Here is a 21,858-nt window from a genome sequence, read left to right on the forward strand (position 1 = left end):
CCCTCCCATGCACAAGCAGCAGCCAGGCGATGGCCCTCCCACTCCCACCAGCAAAAAAACATCAGCACCCTCCACCAAGCAGTCAAGCATGCAGCAAAGCACCAATAAAGAGAAAGACTTGCAGTACCCGAAAAGTTATTTATTCACCGAGTAATTCGACATACCACAGACTCTCGCTCTGTCCCTAATACGGGAAAAAGAAATGTCCCCATTTCACAGTGAGAGGGGAGACATAACAAACAACATTGCTTTACAATGTTAAAAGTCTGTTGCATCACTTTTTCTGAGCTCTGCACCTGGAGAGTCTGCACCAAAAAGGCGCAGCTCTCCAGGCACACAACCCCTGGCAGCTAGGCAGCTAACCCAATGCTTCCAATGTTCTGTGTTCTCCTGTGATGCAGGTGATATTTTTTCAGATACCTTTTCTCATAGATGTTTTAAAAGTTTGTGGGACAAAGATCCCAGCCACCCAAAATTAATGCTGTGAAGGCTGGTTCTCTGATTACACAGATCTTTCAGCTATTGATATATCAGCTATTTGATGTGTTAAGTGATAGTATCAGTCTGGTCTGCAAGCTTCCTTAAACTAAATAACAGCCAATGTTGCCTGGTTTGATGCAGGCCCAATTAACATAAGCCGGTTGTCTTATACTACATCTCTTGAGCGATCAGCCTCATACTGTGAGCCAGCAGCCTATGTTCTATAGAGAGTGCTGTTTGTTTGCAAAGCTGTTCTTTTAATTTCAGGTTTATTATTACTTGCAATTAACTTTAAGAACTGAAGACCAGTTCTTGCTTATGACAGGAAGCTGAGCAAGGAATATTGGTTGGAAGTTTGACTTGCCCAAAAGCTACTCTTCGATCTGTGGAAGTGGCAGCTACTCTGTTAGAAAGCTGAAATTGGTAAAGAGCCCCCCCCCACCAAAAGCTCTGGGCAGTGAATATCGAGATGCATCAAGTTTCTACCAGTCTCCAAACCTATTTCGAGGCTATCATTATGTAATTTACTTGTGAGATGGTGAAAGTAACTTAAATTCCCACGATAAACATTTCCATCAGTCACTTATCTCAAAAGAATAGTTTTGCTGTAGATTAGCTCACTCTTCAAGTTCATCAAGTATTTGTACATGAAGACTTGAAATGTGCTGAGTTCTCCTAATATCTAATATTCCTCTGTAACAGAATAATGGTGTGTTCTTTTGGATAAATTGGTTACTCCATTCATCAAGTCAATGCAAATTGTGTGAATTGATTTGTTTATTTGCTACTTTAAAACAGTTCATTGTGAAAATCCAAGAGAAATTTAAGTCAGAGTGCATGCCTCTTATGTCATGTCTCTGAGGGATGATAGAGACTGATTTTATCAATGTGCATATCTAACAAAGTGTTTTTGTGCACTGTTATATTCATATTTTTTCTCCAAAAACGTTAACTTTCCTTTTAAATTTATGTATTTTCTAGAAGAAACAGGTGTTTGTTTTGTTGAGATGAAAGCACTGAAAAATATGCTGCTTTAGTCTTTTATAATGTTACGTGAATGCAAGAAGAAGGATATCCTTTTGGAGTCTATTTTGAAATGCAGAGAAATGACAAGAAAAAGGTTACTAAACACTGTATATATAATAAAAATCAAATCAAATGAAGTTTAATTATTATTCAACCATATATAGAAACAGCTAAATGAGACAACGTTCCTCTGGGGCTAAGGTGTAATACCTTAAAAATAGCAAGCAAACATTAAAAAATAGCAAGTAACATCATTCAAAATATCGAGCAAAGAAACATATTCGCTCGAGAAAAACATATATAGTCCGAGGCTCTGAGCGACAATGTCCTGCAATCAATGGTATAGCCTCCCAGCAGTATACAGATGTACACAATCTAGCCTGTCATTCCGCTACTCGAACATGGGAGGGCAGCACCAATAGGTGAGGCCAGGCCCTAGCTGAGCTCAACCTCGCTGTATCGCTTCCACATTCCTCACCTGGTCTGCAGCAGCAGACAAGCCAGAGGCTTGAGGCCTAATTCTCACTACAACTGAGGCTACGCAGCTCCCACGTCAACTGTCTCACCACCAGTCACGGGTAATAGGCTTGCAGTGACTTATATCAATGTCCAATAGACTCTTGCGATCGCAAGTGAAATGTCTGAGACAATCTCCCACGGTTATAACTGCACCAACTCCGATGCTTCCGAGTAGTGGGCAGCAACACGGTCTACAGCCAGGTCAACTCCTCCAACGCATTAGCAGGCTTCTCCGCTGACACCAGTCCAGCTACTCCCAATCAATGAGCAGCTTACTGATGGAGTATCTCTGCAGTACCAGATGTTGTTGGAGTAAAGTTGTCTTTGAATGTAAAAAAAACAAGTTTTACAAAGAAAAAACTGCCTTTGATTGGCCCTTGAGAAGCTACTGTGTTCACATGTGCTGCCATCTTACTGGAAAGAGATATTTTAAGGCTTTTCTGAACATAAACATAAAATGAACTGCTGGAACATAAAGACGGTTCATCTGATTTATAAAAAAATGTGATGACACTGACCCATTTGTTGACTGCCTTTTTTTTAATTAATAATTTTACAGCCCACAACTGAAATATCATCAGTGTATCCAGGGTTATCCCTGAAGGAATCAGCAGAATTCTCCAAAACCTCAGAGGCAGTTGGATCTGTTGTACAAACTCTGATCCCATGCTCAGATAAGCACAGCAAGGGTTAGGCAACTGATGAGTTTAATTAGATTAAACTATTTATAAATAATTTAAGGAAAAACTCAGGTATTTTACTTGGTGTAGCTCGCAATGCGTACTTAAAAACACTGGATAAAGGAGCTGGAAAAATAAAGTACTGATTCTGTTAGGACAGCAGATATCTAAATTTACCTCAGAAGGAAGAACATAAGATCATAATTTCTGTATTGTTACTGGTACTGAAAATGACTTTGTTCTTCTGTGTTAATTTTCTTAATAATCTGTGTGCTTTCACAAGTAGATGGACTAGCTTCTGTCCAGTTATTTCTAGGGAACTAACTCTTGTGTGAATTTTTTCATAGCTGGAACGTCATTGAAGATTTTGGAAAATAGGGCAATATTTAAAAGGACCAATACAGGCAGGCTGAGATGACTAACCACTGTGCTTATGTCTTTTAAACTCGATGTTTATAATAATAATAATTTATGCACATATATTAATGAGAATCAGATGATGTTATTAAAATCCAGAAAGAACATTTTTATTTCTGACCGTCCTTCATCGCAGCAACCTTGAACAGTACTTTAGGGAGTGGTCAACTTCTAATATTAGTTCTTGAACTTTTCAGTTGGTATCAGCTGAAGCTTTGAAAAGATTTGAAAAGCATTCTTCTTGCATGATTTGCTTTTTTTTTAACCAAGTCAACTCAAGATACAAATATTGATTGCAGGATGTTCTAAGTTGTATACTTGGTTAATCGCCACCTGGCTTGATTTACAGTGGCATGCAAAAGTTTGGGCACCCCATTCAAAATTTCTGTTACCGTGAATAGCTAAGCGAGTTAATAGATGACCTGATTTCCAAAAGGCATAAGGCTAAAGATAACACATTTCTTTAATAATTTAAGCAAGATTACTTTTTTTATTTTCATCTTTTACAGTTTCAAAATAACGAAAAAGGAAAAGGGCCTAAAGCAAAAGTTTGGGCACCCTGTATGGTCAGTACGTAGTAACATCCCCTTTGGCAAGTATCACAGCTTGTAAACGCTTTCTAGAGCCAGCTAAGAGTCTTACCATTCTTGTTTGGGGGATTTTTGCCCATTCCTCCTTGCAAAAGGCTTGTAGTTCTGTGAGATTCTTGGGCTGTCTTGCATGCACTGCTCTTCCGAGGTCTATCTACAGATTTTCGATGATGTTTAGGTCGGGGGACTGTGAGGGCCATGGCAAAAAATTCAGTTTGCGCCTCTTAAGGTAGTCCATAGTGGATTTTGAGGTGTGTTTAGGATCATTATCCTGTTGTAGAAGCCATCCTCCTTTCATCTTTAGCTTTTTTACAGACGGTGTGATGTTTGCTTCCAGAATTTGCTGGTATTTAATTGAATTCATTCTTCCCTCTACCAGTGAAATGTTCCCCGTGCCACTGGCTGCAACACAAGCCCAAAGTGTGATCGATCCACCCACATGCTTAATAGTTGGAGAGGTGTTCTTTTCATGAAATTCTGCACCCTTTTTTCTCGAACCATACTTTTGCTCATTGCAGCCAAAAAGTTCTATTTTAATTTCATCAGTCCACAGGACTTGTTTCCAAAATGCATCAGGCTGGTTTAGATGTTCCCTTGCAAACTTCTGACGCTGAATTTTGTGGTGAGGACGCAGGAAAGGTTTTCTTCTGATGACTCTTCCATGAAGGTCATATTTGTGCAGGTGTTGCTGACTGTAGAACAGTGTACCACCACTCCAGAGTCTGCTGAATCTTCCTGAAGGTCTTTTGCAGTCAAACGGGGGTTTTGATTTGCCTTTCCAGCAATCCTACGAGCAGTTCTCTCGGAAAGTTTTCTTGGTCTTCCAGACTTCAATTTGACCTCCACCGTTCCTGTTAATTTTGTTACGTACCCCGCAATGGGTTAAAGAACCAGTAGAAATGGAATACACCTGGAGTCTGGTTTTGCTGTTAACTAATTGTATTTTATTAGTAACTACGTAATAAAGTAATTTAAAACCAGGTAAATCAAACAGGTTAGCAGAGATTATGCATATATAGGTGTGGAAATATAAACCCAAACTTCTTCAAGCTCAGGTGGTAATTGATACAGTGTTACAATGGTAGATAAACAAAGTCAGTTCAGTTTGTGTTATTGAGTTGAGTAGAATTGAGGAGCAAGAGAGAGAGGTGTTTTATTGTCCACGTAAGCCGATGCTGTCGATTCTTCCCGTTGTCCTCCAAAACTTCCAAGTTAGCCAAACTTGACCAACTTAATTGCACCGTCTTCAAGTGATAATCTACCAACCCAGGCAAGGGTTAGATATACTAGTAGACTCCACAGGACCACTTTTTCACGCATTAATAATCACAGATCGATTCCTCATAATAGATTGGTTGTCCATCAAATAACTCCATATCTATCTCTCTCCCCCTCTCTCTCCCCCCCTCTCTCTCTCCCCCTCTCTCTCTCCCCCTCTCTCTCTCCCCCTCTCTCTCTCCCCCTCTCTCTCCCCCTCTCTCTCTCTCCCCCTCTCTCTCCCCCTCTCTCTCCCCTCTCTCTCCCCCTCTCTCTCCCCCTCTCTCTCCCCCCCTCTCTCTCTCCCCCTCTCTCTCTCCCCATCTCTCTCTTCCCATCTCCCCATCTCTCTCTCCCCATCTCCCCATCTCTCTCTCCCCATCTCTCTCTCCCTCCCTCCCCCTCACCCTCCCTCTCCCTCCCCCTCCCTCCCCCTCTCACCCACCTCCTCCCCCCTCCCCCTCTCCCCTCTCCCCCTTTTCCCCCTCCCCCTCTCCCCCTCTCCCCCTCTCCCCCTCTCCCCCTCTCCCCCTCCCCCTCTCCCCCCTCCTCCCCTCCCCCTCCCCCTCTCCCTCCCCCTCTCCCTCCCCTCTCCCCCTCCCTCTCTCCCCCTCCCTCTCTCCCCCTCCCTCTCTCCCCTCCCTCTCTCCCCTCCCTCTCTCCCCTCCCTCTCTCCCCCTCTCCCTCCCTCTCTCCCCCTCTCCCCCTCCCTCTCTCGCTGTCTCCTCAAACAGTGTCCAAAACTCAGTCTCATTCTCCTGACGTTTTAAAGTGACAGTCCACAGAAAATAGGAACCCCAAGGGTACATAACAGCTACCATTTCTTAATTACATTACGAACTGAGGAAATGGCTACCTGAAAATGCTTTGCTATCTTCTTATAGACTTCTCCTGCTTTGTGGGCATCATTTATTTTAATTTTCAGTGTGCTAGGCAGCTGCTTAGAGGAGCCCATGGCTGCTGATTGTTGGGACAAGGTTTGAGGAGTTGGTGTATTTATAAAGCTTTGAAATTTGCGTCACCTGGCCTTTCCTAACTATGACTGTGAACAAGCCATAGCCCTAACAAGCTAATTAAGGTCTGAGACCTTGGTAAAAGTTATCTGAGAGCTCAAATCTCTTTGGGTGCCCAAATTTTTGCATGGTGCTCCTTTCCTTTTTTTCACTCTAAAATTGAGGAAAACAAAAATAGTACACTAATCTTGCTTAAAATGTTGAAAAGAATGTTTCATCTTTAACTTTATGACTTTTGGAGATCAGTTCATCTTCTGCTCACTTAATTATTCACAGTAGCAGAAATTTTGACCGGGGTGCCCAAACTTTTGCATGCCACTGTATAGTTTAATTTATGAATCTTTTTTCATATTTTCTTTATGATAGAAGAAGGCTATAGCTATAGATTATGCTGGCTTCCACTGCAATCCTATCATTGCCATTCCCCCACTTATTTCCCTGTAACCTCTTTTCTCATACATGTCCTTCAGCTGCCCAAAGTATTAAGTTTTCTTTTGGAATTTACAAGATGCATTCTTGAAGTGTTACTGTTTATTTCTTTTAAATGCCAAACATCCTGCTCTGCACTTTTAGCTTGTTTGCTTTAATTTCAAACTTCTGGTGTTCATGATTTATTTTTCCTAGATTCTCAGTCTTGTTGAACTTTGGTATCAGCTAATATTTGTTAATCATTTGCAAGTATGACACACAGATATGAAGAAGTTACTTCTCCTCCGTTAGCATGAGGTTCGGAGGACCAACTTGAGAAATTTACTTACGGTGCTTTCTGGTTGCAGAAACTGTTGTACCAAGGAAAATATTACTTTTGTATTGTCAAATATCCGCTGTTAGTAGAATGGAAAATGCCATCTTTCAGGTGCCAGGTGTTGCAGAGACAGTAGCAGTCTTGCCTCTAAATAATAAGGATCTGAGTCTGTTTAGTTATAAACACTTCACCTATTGACAAATATCCAGGCTGAGAGTCCAGTGCAATACCATGGGACTGCTGCACTATCGGAGATGCCAACTTTTAGATTATTTTTATCTGAATAGAAGTTAAGGAAGAATGTGTAATGCGGGGTCTCTTGGTCACTACTTACTGATCACTCGACTTCATTAACACAGGTCATTTGATCATTTTCACATTGTTTGCTGGGCATGTCTGTTGTGGCATTTCGTTCATAACAATAATTAGTATGTTCCTGAGGCTTGACTAATATGAAATAATTTTAATAATTGCTTTAAGCTTTCATCTTGAGTGGTTCACTTAATTAAGGTTTTGTGTATCCTCTGGGCTTGCCACAGTTGGCTTACTTTGTTGTAAAATAGTTACTCAGAATTTCTTTTCTCTTTATTGGGAATTTATACTTTGTAAAAAAAAATCAATTTCAGAAATGATTGAAGTTGTTTTACTCCTTGAGTTTTCAAGCTTTTATTCTGTGTAAGTATACTTTGGTGAGCCTATATATTTTGTTCAAAAAGCAAGTTACAGACACATGCCAAATTACTGAATGGGGTCCATTATACCATTATTCATGAGGATTTAGCCTTTGCTTTGCATTAATGTGTTAACATAGCAAATGTCAGCTGTGGCTCAGTTGGTCTCAGTCAGATGATTCTTGGTTTAAGTCCCATTTCATGAACATGCACACAGACATTGGAGTTAATACTTTAGTTCAATATCTGAGAGTGTGCTACTCTGTCAGAAGGGGAGCTAAACCAGATGATCTCTCAGATGGACTCAGGATGCAATGACATTAATTTAAAGAAAAAGGAAATTACTTCCACTCCATCATCACAAATCCCCACTATGTTCTGGCCAATATTTATCCTTGGGTTAATACTTATGATTTTGGTCATTCATCGTATTGCAATATATGAGAGCTTGCCACATGCAAAGCATAAGCTTTTCTCTCAGATTCTTGTCCTGACTCCTTGGTATTTTCTACTGGTGTTCCACATGTAAGATGCCTCCTAAAGCATACACATTGTCAAGAAACTTAAAAAAAACTCCAGATCCTGGAAGTCTAAAATAAAAACAAAATGCTGATCAGATCAGAAAATGCTCTGTAGGTCAGGTGGCATCTGTGGAAAGAGGAACAGTTAACTCTGGCAAATAGTCACAGATGCACCCTGACCCACAAAATATTTGCAGGATTTGATGTTATAAGTTTAAAGGTTTAACTAGCATAGAATCGAAGTGGGGTAAACTCAAATGTAATGTGGGGAAACCTGTTGATAAGGAGTTAAACCATAGAGCAGAGGGCAAGATGCATCGCACATAGGTACAGGTGTCCCCCACTTTTCGAATGTTCGCTTTACGAAACCTCGCTGTTACGAAAGACCAACATTAGTTCCCTGTTTTCGCTAACAGAAGGTGTTTTCACTGTTACGAAAAAAATCAGCACGCAATAAAAAATGAGCACGCGGAAAAATCAGCGTGTGATAAAAGGCAGCGCGCGCCCCGAGCAGCCGCTCTCCCCGGATTCGGAACTGCATTCTCGCCGGCATTGCTTAAACACGTGCCTGTGGGCAGTCGTTAGCAAGATGAGTTCTAAGGTGTCGGAAAAGCCTGAAAGAGCTCGTAAGGCTGTTACACTTAGCATAAAACTAGACATAATTAAGCGTTTCGATCATGGTGAACGAAGTAAGAACAAAGTGAGTTTGGCTTGTGATGTTGAAGAGGTTTTGGCATCCCATGACCAAGAACTGATCGATGAAGAGCTGATGCAATTGGAAGATGAAAGGATAACAATGGAAACCGAATGCAGTAGTGAAAGTGAAGCAACTGCGTGAGGTTTTCGCTGCAATGATAAAGTACGACTTTAATTTTGAAAGGGTACATCGGTTTAGGGGATATTTTCAGGATGGTTTGAGTGCTTACAAAGAACTGTATGATAGAAAAATGCGCAAGGCTCAGCAGTCAAGCAAGCCTTCCACATCAGCCACAGCAGACGACGAACTTCGACCTTCGACATCAAGGCAGGCAGTCATAGGAGAAGATGAGCTGCCTGCCCTAATGGAAACAGATGACACCCCAGTGTCCCACCACCCCAACCCTGAAGCCACAGACAGATACCGATTCGCTGAGAATCGCCTCTGATTTGGGCCGACATTTACGTGCCGGGCAGCACCTAATTAATTAGTATGTTCGGCTTTTTTCTTAAAGATGTGCTATGTGCCTCCCGGCTACCGCTGCACCGCTGCATTCTTCACGGACCGGTATCGGGTTGCTGCCCAGAGGGTGGGGGCCACTGCACCACCCCATCCTGCGAAAACTCAGTCTAACACACCATCATCAGTGTGCTCGCTGTCTTCCCGATTCCTGTAAGTGATACTACACTGTGCGTACATTATTTCTACTTTATATACAAACATAGGCTGTGTATTTTTACGTGTTATTTGGTATGATTTGGCAGCTTCATAGCTTAAAGGTTACTGGAGAGAGTGTTTTTGCCGACGGTGCTTGCGTGAGATTTTCGTTATGGAGATCTGTGCAGGCAAATGTTGTAGAGAAGTATTTCTACTTTATGTAGGCTGTGTATCACATCATTCCTGCTTTTAGTATATGTTACTGTTATTTTATGTTTTATGTGTTATTTGGCATGATTTGGTAGGTTATTTTTGGGTCTGCGAACGCAGGCAAAGTTTTCCCATATAAATAATTGGTAATTGCTTCTTCGCTTTACGACATTCCGGCTTACGAACTGTTTCATAGGAACGCTCTACCTTCGGATGGTGGGGGAAACCCGTATCTGCAAGTAGCTGAATGCAGATGGTTCTCTTTGAAACTACTGGGAACAATCAGCATGATTTCTCCTGGATTTTTATAATACTCGTCTACTGTTCATGAGTCGATACTGAGGACGTATCTTACTGGCGGAAAACATCTGAGCCTAGTGATGAAGATGTAATTGCCACAATACATTGTAGAAGCTGTAGATGTTAAAATTCTCCTGAGAGCTAGCAATGCCTTACACTCAACTTTGCTAGCTATCAAAATTATTAGGATTTCTAAATAATTATGAATGTGTAACTTTTAATAATAAAGTAAAAGAAAATCTTGAAATATTTATGTTTTAATAATAGAATAAAATCAGCAAACTTCTTAAATGCTCGTAGATAATTAAAAACCCTAAAAACATAAATTGTATATCTAAAAGAAGGAATTTACCTTCTTACCTTCCTGCGTCTACAATCATTGACATTAATAGGATCACTGATCCTGCCTCAGGGAGTAACTTGGCACAGGATCAGAGAAGTGTTTCCCAAACATCTATGATTGGGGATATCCAGGGTAGATTGATCTGAGCTGTTACAGCAGAGGATATTGAAACCTGTGGCTCTTACTGATGGTAAGTTCAGGATTCCAAAATAAGATTGCATATGTATGGCAGCCCTGGACTTACTGGAATAAATGCCATTGTTTCTGTTTGGAACCACCGGTATTTTTCAGCAAAATATAGACCAATTATATCTTGTATCAGCAAGGATATCATAGTTTGAATATCTTTAAAAGATGTGAGGGATGTACAGTAGAGTATAAAGAAAATCTTTAACATCTGGGAATGAATATTAAAAGTATGTACTTATTCCTTTTGAGCTTATTTGCTGAATATTGGAGAAGTAGAAAAATGAATTAGGTCATGTGGCATTGCATAGTTTAAACACAAAATTTTGCCTCAATATCATGAAAAATCCAACAGTAGGAAGGATTGCAGATGCTTTCATGCTATCAAAATGGTAGTCTGGAAGGGTTTTGAGCTACTTAGTTTTTATTTTCCATTTCCTTTTTAAAATCTGTCTGAAGTTTTGCCTTTACTGATGTTGCACTTCTCAGATCTTGTTAGAATGTCATAATTTCTACAGGAAAGCACTCGATTAATTTGCGTGCAGATTTTCCTAGTTCTGTCAATCTTATAAATGTGACTAACGGGAGATTCAGTATAAATTGGCAGTATAGTGATTTGACTGCGGAAGAATCTAGTTTATTGACAGCAGCTGTTGATTGCCTGTTGTCCCACTTCTGAAAACTTTGTGTACACTAGGCTGACCACAGCCCATGATAAATAACTGCTGTAGATCTACTGTATAAATTATCCCTAATATGGAATTGACCTCTTTTTCCGAATGTGTGAAAAATACAGTCAAAGTATGTTTCATTTCCTTTTGTCAGATGAGAATGTACAAGGCATATTTATTTATTTAGAGTTACAGTACAGTAACAGGCCCTTCTGGACCACAAGCACTTGGAGCCCAATTACAGCCATGTGACCAAATAGTCAACTAACTCATGTTTTTGCAATGTGGGATCAAACTAGAGCACCTGGAGGAAACTCTTGTGGTCATAGGGAGATTGTACAAACTCCTCATAGGCAGTGACTGGAATTGAACCCAGGTCACTGGTGCTGTATTGGCATGACACTAACCTCCATGCTATTGTGCTACCCATGTGGACAAATATCCATATGTTGGCATTTTCCATGTTAAGTGTTACTAATATCTTCAGTCAGGGCTCAATGAGCAACTAAAGTTATTAATAGGTTGTTAACCAGTGTAAAAATCAGATTGTAATATTCTATAACCCATCTGAAAGCTGCTTGTTTAACTTTGGCTCGTAATAAATGTGTGATAGGAATTATTTCTAGGCCAGTTATTTTGTCATCTTGATAGATCTAAGATTTAGGAATCCTCAGACTAGTGTAATGATATGGCTGATGTTTAGTTAACTAAAGCTATGTAGTTTTTTAGTTAACTAAAGCTATAAAGTTCATAACTTTAGTAAGCTTCTTGTTGTTTATTGCCAGAATCACCTAAATATATTGGCCCAATTTATACTTGACATGGCTTTTGCTTCAAGTACATTCCTGTTCTAGACCTGTGGTCCTTCATATCTTTTGCAGTTTTGCAGCTCTGTAATTCCTTGATGCCTCATTGCTGCAGCTTTCTTCAAATGGAGTGTCTACAAACAGTGACCAGTGTGACCCATCCCATCCCCTATGACTCTCATGGTCTCTGCTTTCTAAGACTTCTTAAACTGTCCTAAATGTTGCTGATGAAATACCTTTTATCAGTTAAAACTATTCATAAAATATTTTCAAAAATTAAAAATAAACATTTGGGACATAAATATGAAGTGAAATAACGAAATGAGAATCCTAACCATAATGTACCATAAGTCTAGAATCAAGTCAGGACAACTCAGAACTGCCACTTGAAAGCTTTCAGTATTTCTGTTTTGCGATGCATTGAAACTTAAATATATGGACCCATGGTGAGGAGGTAGCTTGTAGTTCTCTTACAAACAAAACACTTAAATACAGTCCACCCCATTAACTTGAAAATTAGTCCCAAATTGAGTAGAAAGGAGCCCCAGCCCAGTGCAGGATCACCCTTCTCATTCCTTTTAATGAATCATTATGACTAGTCACTTATGAACTGTCTTTAGTGAACATAGGAAGCTACCTGGCTAATGAATGTTGATACTGAGCCTGTCTCGTCAGTGTAGAATAATATTATCTTCATCTGATAGCCAACTCATAAAGAACCTGATTTACCTCCTCCATAATCATTGCTTGATCTTTCGAGAAACAAATTGCTGATTCAAGAAAACATCAAGTTCAAGTTTAATTATTTTTCAACCATACAACACAGTTGCAAGAAGAAGTTTGTGAACCTTTTGCAATTATCTAGCTTTTTGCATTAATTACTCATAAAATATGGTCTAATCTTAATCTAAGTCACGATAATAGAGAAACATAATCTGCTGAAACTAATAAAACACAAACATTTCATGTTTTCATTGAACACATTGTTTAATCATTCACTGTCCAGGCTGGCAAAGGTATGTAAACACTTATATTTAATAGCTGGTACAAACTCCTTTAGCAGCAATAACCTCTACCAGACGTTTCATGTAGCTGCTGATCAGACTTGCACAATGGCAAGGAGGAATTTTAGACCATTCCTCCACACACAACTGTTTTAGTTCATCAATATTTCTAGGATATCTTGCATCAACAGCCCTCTTCAGGTCATGCCACAGCTTTTCAATTAGGTTAAGGTCTGGACCGCTACCATAGCATTCTCCTGTAAAATGTCTTGATACAATTTTGAATTCATCGTTCCCTCAGCAAAGCAGCCCCAAACCATGATGCTGCTTCCACCATGCTTCAGAGTTGGGATGAGGTTCTGGTGTTGGTGTGCAGTGCCCTTTTTCCTTCAGACATTGTGGTGTGCATTTCTGCCAAAAAGTTCAACTTCTGTCTCATCTGTCCACAGAACATTGTCCCAGAAATGTGGAACATCCAGGTTGTCTTTTGCAAACTTGAAACGTGCAGCAATATGTTTTTTTACAACAGTGGTTTCCTCCATGATGTCCTTCCATGAACACCGTTCTTCTTCAATGTTTTTCTTATAGTGGACACATGAACGGAGACTTTAGCAAGTTCGAGAGATTCTGCAGGTCTTTTGCTGTTACCCTTGGGTTCTTTTTCACTTTTTCACCTCCTTCAGCATTGCACATTGTGCTCTTGGCGTAATCTTTGCAGGAAGCCCACTCCTAGGGAGAGTGGTAACAGTACAGAATTTCCTCCATTTGCAGACAATTTCTCTTGCTGTGGACTGATGAACACTCACGTCTTTAGAAATGCTTTTGTAGCCTTTTCCAGCTGCATGTATTTCTACAGTTTTTCTTCTGAAATGTTTTGATCGAGACATGGTGCACATGGACAGATCTTTGTAACCTGACTCCGAGTGTCTTTTTTATAGGGCAACCCACATCTCCAGTCTCGACTCGTTGATTAGAACACCTGACACCAAACAGCTTTTGTAGAAGGCATTACCCCAGAGTTTCACATACTTTTTTGAACCTAGATTTTGATTGTTTAAATGGTGTACTCAGTATTGACGAGAAGTACAATTGTTTGTGTGTTATTAGTTTAGGCAGATTGTGTTTGCCTACTATTGTGACTTAGATAAAGATTAGACCTTATTTTATGATTAACTAATACAGAAAACCAGGTAATTGCAAAAGGTTTGCAAACTTTCTTGCAACTGTAAATGCTCATGAATACATCCAAATGAGATAGTGATATTCCAGAGTGAAGATGCAAAACACAGTACCAACAGTCACACACAGAACAAGGGCACATATAGCACAGATAAGATAGCAAGCACAGATAGCAGTAAAATAGAGCCACAAAAAAAGTAGTCCAAGACCCTGAGCCCATGAATGTTGCAGCAGTCTGCAGCTGAACACAATACAGCTTGTCTTCTGCTGAATGAACACCAGACAGCAGAACTGACTCCAGTTTAATGTTACCCCTCACCACTTCCGGTGAGCACACTGACTATGGTGCCTCTCTCCTGGATGACTATAAACAGGTGACACCGTGGTTTGCCTGGATTTTTGACTAGCCCTGGTTGTGAAGTAGTTCTAACTAGATCTAATTTACTTTCCACAGGGAACAGAATTATGTAAAAAACGGAAAGAATGTGAAAGCCATGAACAAGAAATAAAAAAACGCCAGCGGATATGCCAGGATTTGGTATGTGCGCTCCTAATTATTTTAATGTATGAGTATGAAGGAGCATGAGGATAAACGTGGCTCTTCAGAATCTCAATCTGTATTGTAGTTTTTCCACTATATTAATAGAACATGTAAAAAATATGAACCTCCTGTGGGAAACCATGTTTAATTTAGTCAGTTTATATGCAGCATATGTATAGTTCGGAGAAGTGTTTGTAATACAAATACGAATGTGTTTGTAATACAAATACGAATGCTATAAGTAATACATTGATAGTAATTGCAATTTTAAGCAAGATTATTTGTTACTCAACATTGTATCAAAGCTTATTAGTGTTAAAGTTTTGCTTGGAGCACTTGGTAATTCATTTTCAATGATTTCCTGTTCCTGTATATGGAACTAGCATATCCATGCAGTTCACATCTCTGAAGTTTCAGAATTGAAGTTATGAAAATTGATGACCTGAAGCATTAACTCTGTTTCTGCTTTCACATTATTTTCTATTATCTTGCCTGGCTCACTGAATGCTTCCAGCTTTTCCTGATTTTGTTTTGCAACATCTGTTTTCTTTTATTTTCAATTAAGTTATGCTGTCTGCAAAATAGGTGCTTTGGATGTCAGAAGTGAGCTATTGCTGAATTCTGCTTTGCACTATCACAATAATGAAAAAATCAATTCTGTGGCCTGGCCTCTAATACGGAACGAATTCTCCTTTTGCCTTGAACCTGAATTTGTCTATACAAGAAAGGCTAGTGAGTAAACCTACGTCCATCTAGGGTTTAGAGACAGTAACGTCCAGGACTAGATGTCTACTCCATTTAGATATTGAAATTATTATTATTCATACCTCTGTTAAATTTTCTGTTAGTCTGAAAATAAACGGATTTTCAAGCAACAAAAGTTTATGAGTTGGAAAAGTTATTGCCCTGTGAAGATTTCAACATTTTAAATAATTTTAATGGAATTAGTCCAGTGTCAGAAATGTTGATATCTGTTGATATGAATAGGTATTTCAGGGTTATTTTTCTGCTCCTTTCTAAGCATTATTTTTATGAAGGAGTTTCAGTGTATGCGTGTGACTGTAGGAGGTCTCACTGAACTATTGTGATTACTAAATCTTGCAGGTGGGGTATCTTGCATTGTCTTTCTAAAAAGGTGCAATGTTGACAATTCTAGTCAATGGTATTTAATTATATGAGATTTCTGGGATCTGCAATACTTTGTTTTTAATGCCAAAATTCTCTGACAGTATCCTTTTGAAGTGTGTTACCGGTATGTTGTTTTTCTGTGTTGAGATATGTTGGCTCATTGGTAAGGTCAGATGGTTTTTATGCACCAAACATGCCTCCTCAAACTTATTTCACCCCAACCCATATTCTAGATTTTTTATGTTTGTATGCATATGTAGAAAAATGCATGAATTGTTTCCAATGTGCTGATTAATGTCACTGGCAGCAGTGGTCTCCAGTTTGTGCAGATGCATTGATGATACCTACAGTTTCTGAAACTATGTTACGACAACAGTCCTACTGTGGCTGCATTCACTCTAGCCACACTGTGTACCTGATGCCACTCAGCCAGCTTTCAACATACTTCCAGGATTGTTTGAGAAAAGCAAGATTTATTGACGGTAAAAAAAAATTGCTACTAGCTAGAACCATAACCTGCTAAGACCAGGTGCAACTTGAACTCTTCTTGTGAGATCCTCATTGTTGACTTTACTTCCTACACAGTTAAACCATCACAAGGGAGGGTCCATAAAAAACCCTGCCCTAAATCAGGTAAGACTCCTATTTTTTTTAACTGACTTGTTTCCCATTCTATTATTATGAACAGGTGAGCTCTCTAGAAATAATGTCATCCTTATGTTGAACAGCATCAAGAGGTGCCCCTGCCATTTTGTTCTTTGGATTGTTAATTGTTGGAACTAGCAATGCTATCATACACCTGAGTTCTGTTTCTCACAGGTACTAATTTAATTTTTAAAATAACACATTTCTTTCTCAAACAAATCTGTTTATTGTTGAAAGCTGATGGTAAGGCATCAGCTACATAACATAGCTACCCACTGCAAAGGTTATCTCTTAAACTTTCCCTTTATACTCCAAATTCACTTAAAACATTTTTAGAACAAAAAGGTAGAATGGGCTTTATATGATCAGGAGCCATTAGAGAGTCAGTGGATGGAAACTTACTAAAGGTTTGTAGTGGTGCAAAATGATATGCTTTGTATTGTCTTTGTCTTTGTTAAAATGTTTGTATTTATACTTGCAGGAGAATGAGCTGAAGCAAGTCCGGAGTGAGAATGCACGGTTAACTGAAGAGACCATTAGACTCAGCCAGGAGGCACAAGAGACTGATAAGGTGACTTGATCTCTGCTCAGTGCATTGAATATGCTTTCCTGCCCATTTATCTGATTGTACAGATTGTTTTTAGTAGGGTTTACCTTATAAACCTGCATTATGCATGTGCCAGAATGTTGCCTCTTTCACAATCATCTTGATTAATTCAGTGTCTTATTTCTGCCAATTGCAGTACTGTGCAAAAGTCTCAGGCACATGTATATAGTGAGGGTGCTTAAGACTTTTGCACAGTACTGTATTTGTCACCGTGGAGTAGAGAGTGTGTTTGTAAATCTGGCAGGAGCAAAGGATGTTAGTAATGGGGGGTGGAGTGCTGTGGGAGTGTTGTGGAACAGGTGGCAAAGGAGTGCCAGGAGCGTAGGGCTGAGGTGGCGCAGGTGCAGACACACCCATCCCTGTAACACCAGGCAAGGTCATTTGATTCCAAACAGTTGGCTTATTGATCATTACAGAATGTTTCTCTGGTGCTTCCTGCTTCCACCCCTCTGCCTGCTCACTTCAGTCCACAATCCACAATAGGGACCCATATCAGAATCAGGTTTTATCATCATTCATATACTGTATGTCACAAGCTTTGTTTATTTTGCGATAGCAGTACAGTGCAATACACAAAATTACTACACTACTGTGCAAAGGTCTGAGGCACCCTAGCTAAATATATGTGCCTAAGACTTTTGCACAGTACTGTTCAGTGGAGTGCCGCAGTGGTCAGTGCTGGGTCCGTTGATGTTAGTCATCTACGATGGGTGATTGATAAGTTAATGGCCTAAGGTAGAAGGAGTCAGTTTTAGAAAACCTAGCACATTGATTTTTCAACATAGTTCCCTCCTACATGTACACACTTAGTCCAGCAGTCGTGGAGCATACGGATCCCTTCTTTGTAGAAGTGGTCCACAGCAGGGGTGATTGATAAGTTCGTGGCCTACGGTAGTAGATGAGATATTAACTTCAAAGTTTCTGCATTATCACTCAGAATTGAACTGCATGTGCATGTAATGAGAATGTCTTGGACCTCCAGGTGGTCCACAGCAGGGGTGATTGATAAGTTTGTGGCTTAACGTAGAAGGAAATGAGTTATACAGCTCTCGTTAACTCATGGTGGTTAACTGGATCAGCAAATTTGCGGACGACACCAAGATTGGGGGTGTGGTGGGCACGGGGAAGGCTGTCATGGCTTGTAACGGGATCTGGACCAGCTGGAAAAATGGGCAGAAAAGTGGCAAATGGAATTTAATGCAGCCAAGTGTGAGGTGTTGCACTTCAGTAGGACCAACCTGGGTAGTTATTACACAGTGAATGGTAGGGCACTGAGGAGTGTGGTAGAACAAAAAGGGATCTAGGAATACAGGTCTATAATTTGTTCAAAGTGGCGTCACAGGTAGATACATTTGTTAAGAATACTTTTGGCATATTGGCCATCATAAATCAAAGTCTTGAGTGCAGGAGATGGGATGTGATATTGAAGTTGCAAATGTGTACTGGTGAGGCCAAGTCTGGAGCATTGTGTGCAGGAAAGATGTAAACAAAGTTGAAAAAGTACAAAGAAAACTTACAAGGATGTTGCCAGGTCTTGAGGACCTGAGTTACAAGGAAGGATTCATTAGGTTAGGACTTTATTCTTTGGAACGTAGAAGATTGAGAGGAGATGTGATAGAGGTATACAAAATTATGAGGGGTATAGATAGGGTAAATGCAAACAGGCTTTTCCCTGAGGTTGGGTTAACTCAACCAAAGGTGATGGGTTAAGGGTGAAAGGTGAGAATTTTAAGGGAAACATGAGGAAAATTTCTTCAATCAAGAGTTGTGAGAGTGTGGAATGAGCTGCCAGCACAAATGGTGCATACAAGCTCAATTTCAATGTTTAAGAGAAGTTTGGATAGGTACATGGATGGTAGGGGTATGAAGGACTACGACACTGCTGCAGGTTGATGGGAGTAGTTAAATAGTTTGGCTCTGATTAGATGGGCCAAAGGGTCAGTTTCTGTGCTGTACTCTTTTAAACTCTGACTTTATCTCATATTGGGTGGTTCTCCCATCATCCCACCGTGTACTTCCTCTGCTTGCCTCATGACATGCTGCTGTCTCCTCGCCGGTTCTCTTGACTTTGTTCACCCGCCCCTTCGCTTGCCTTTGTTCACCCGCCCCTGCGCTTGACTTTGTTCACCCGCCCCTTCGCTTGACTTTGTTCAGTCGCCCCTTCGCTTGACTTTGTTCACCCGCCCCTTCACTTGCCTTTGTTTACCCACCCCTTTGCTTGCCTTTGTTCACTCACCTCTTTGCTTGAGTTGGTATAGGAGCCATACATCTGTTCTCTGTCTGCATTGCATTTTAAGTTGCAGAGTTTATTATATTTATTGTAGCTAGTAACATGAGTGGTAGTGTGGTAAAGTGAGCGGAATAAATCACGTATTAGTACTTCGCTCATCACAATTTGTAGTAGCTGGGGGCTGACGAAAGTCATATATTTGCTGACTGCTTAATAAAGTTCAATAACACTTAATTGTGCCTGGCTTACACTTCCATCATTTCAAAATTGTATGTTTGCTAATTGCAAATAAGGAATCACAATGCATAGACTTGACTTTTGGAACAATCATTGGAGTGGGGGCACGTCAAGCAAGTATAACAAATCCGTACGGTTGCCAGCAGTGGCAATTACTTTGGATTAGTTTGGCCACTGCATTTGGGAAAAGGTGAAGGGAGAGGGGAAGGAGGGAGAAGCACCAGAGAAACATTCTAGAATGATCAATGAACCAATTATTTGGAATCAAATGATCTTGCCTATTGCCTCAAGGCTGGGTGTATCTGCCGCGTGCCAAGCCCTGCCCCAGCACTCCCTCTCTGCCATCTGTTTCACACCTTTCCCATAGTGCTGCACCCTTGGTATTCCTAATATCATTTGCTCGTGCCATTTTTACAATCTTGTTCTCCACTCTACGTTGATAAATACAGTACTGTACAAAAGTTTAGGTACCCTAGCTATATATATGTGGCTAGGACTTTTGCACGGTACTGTATATTCTAAATAAAGAATTATTTTCAAATTCTCTCAGATAGCTTCCATCCTGTCCTTGAGAATGGCATTGATGAATACTGCTTCCAGGCAGTCATTCATCAACAATGATTAATGCCATTTTCCAATTTTCATATGCATGCAGTTTCCTGCAAAGGGCACAAAATAGTATTAGGCAATAAAAACTCTGGCTGATATTGCTCTATTTTCCCTTGATAACTGAGAGGAACTAACATTACCCTTACTGCTCCACTGAGATAGACAAAGTGATTACATCAAAACATCATGAGAACATTTATCTTGTTGTATTTATTCAGCTAATTGTGGGACGAGCAATGAAAGAGGTCAGAGATAAGGCATTGTGAGGAAAGGAGGGGTGGTGAGTGGAAAACATTATCAATTATTTTCTAATAATTTAGAATTTCAGCCAAACTTGACGCCAGCAAGTCATTAACCTGCACTCAGAAGCTACTTGCACCAAAGCAAGCGGACACTAATTTACAGTTGTCATCAAGTTCATTGTACTTGCATACAGTAATGAGGCAACACCTTTCTTCCTCTTTTTCTTCTGACTGTGCTGAGATGTTTATATTTACTGCAGATTAAAGCCCAGAACAATGACCTGAGAGGGAGACTCTCAGTGGTTACAGCAGAACGAGATTCAGTTCTGAAGGAGAATCAGCGACTCCAAGCCAAGCTGGAGAATCTAGAGCAAGTACTGAAGGTGAGATCTCTTTTGGAGTGAGATGTTGTGATCTTGGGTATCCATCTGAAGGTGCTGCAGATCTTAGGTAACTTTCAGGATATTTTGTTTCTTTAAATATGGAATTTTAAGTCTTACTGAGCTTTGCTTTATTTCCTTCACTGTAAAAAGAAAGAAAGATAGAAGTAAAACCAAGTGACGCAAGAAACCCCCAGGTTCATCTGGTGAGGAGGACCTGCATTTGCAACAGAGCTTTGGTCAGGAGATTTAATGATCAGAAATGGATCTGGAATTGTAGACCTTGGCCATGAATGTTGTAAAACAGGAAAAGTCGATTGATCATTGTGAGAAGAATTTAGAATTCACTAAATAGACCTCTGTAAAATGTGCCTAGGTAGGAAGCTTCAGTACCAAAAAGAGAGTGTAGAGTTAATTTTCCCATCTTGCCCTGGTATGGGGCCATATGATTTCAGCAAATCACTAATGATGTATTTCCAGCAGTACCTCAGTAAATGACTAAGTATTTTGGCAAGAATAATCTTGTTTTCAAAAAGTTGTCTTTCTAAAGGAAACTGCCGACTATCCTGCACTTTCAGTGGGCAGGTTGATTTTGGAAAGCAGAGAAGCACTTGCACAGTCAAATTGGATGTAATTGATTTATTGCTGTGCAGCATATGCGAGAGGTGGCAGAACGTAGGCACCAGTTGCAGTTGGAACATGAAGAAGCACTGACCATTCTTCAAGCCAAGCAGCATGAGGTTGAACGACTGCAACAGGTAGGATAAGTGTCTTTATTTTCTTTTCCTTTAAGTCACATCCTTCATAATGTTGTGTACTTAGAATTTCAGGAGGCCGTTGACAAGGTGCCACACGTGAGGCTGCTTAATAAGCTACGAGCCCATGGTATTACAGGAAAAATTCTAGCATGGATAAAGCAGTGGCTGATTGGGAGGAGGCAAAGAGTGGGAATAAAGGGAGCCTTTCTGGTTGGCTGCTGGTGACTAGTGATGATCCACAGGGGTCTATGTTAAGACCAATTCTCTTTACGTTAAATGTCAATGATTTAGATGATGGAATTGATGGCTTTGTTGCAAAGCTTGCAGATGATATGAAGATAGATATCTCTGGAGGGGCAGGTAGTTTTGGGGAAGTAGAGAGGCTACAGAAGGACGTAGATGGATTAGGAGAATGGGTAAAGAAATAGCAGATGGAATACACTGTTGGGAACTGAATGGTCATGCACTTTGGTAGAAGAAATGAAAAGGTTGACTTTTCTAAGTGGAGA

At 40.1% G+C, this 21,858-nt stretch overlaps 1 protein-coding gene across 7 annotated transcripts in view; it reads left to right on the top strand.

The window, feature by feature from the left end:
- The window catches only part of LOC140187588 (RIMS-binding protein 2-like), a 338,771-nt gene that overhangs the window by 226,416 nt on the left and 90,497 nt on the right, over positions 1-21,858 (top strand). For 4 of the 7 annotated variants that reach the window (XM_072243038.1, XM_072243039.1, XM_072243042.1 and 1 more), the window contains 4 exons: positions 14,427-14,510; positions 16,768-16,857; positions 20,472-20,594; positions 21,245-21,349. In XM_072243038.1, coding sequence (XP_072099139.1) covers positions 14,427-14,510; positions 16,768-16,857; positions 20,472-20,594; positions 21,245-21,349 — 402 coding nt within the window. Of the gene's footprint in view, positions 1-14,426; positions 14,511-16,226; positions 16,275-16,767; positions 16,858-20,471; positions 20,595-21,244; positions 21,350-21,858 lie in introns of all 7 variants that reach the window. The other 3 variants (XM_072243043.1, XM_072243045.1, XM_072243044.1) reach the window with 1 other exon arrangement.

Source organism: Mobula birostris, chromosome 25 (genome assembly GCF_030028105.1).
Source record: "Mobula birostris isolate sMobBir1 chromosome 25, sMobBir1.hap1, whole genome shotgun sequence".
Taxonomy (NCBI): domain Eukaryota; kingdom Metazoa; phylum Chordata; class Chondrichthyes; order Myliobatiformes; family Myliobatidae; genus Mobula; species Mobula birostris.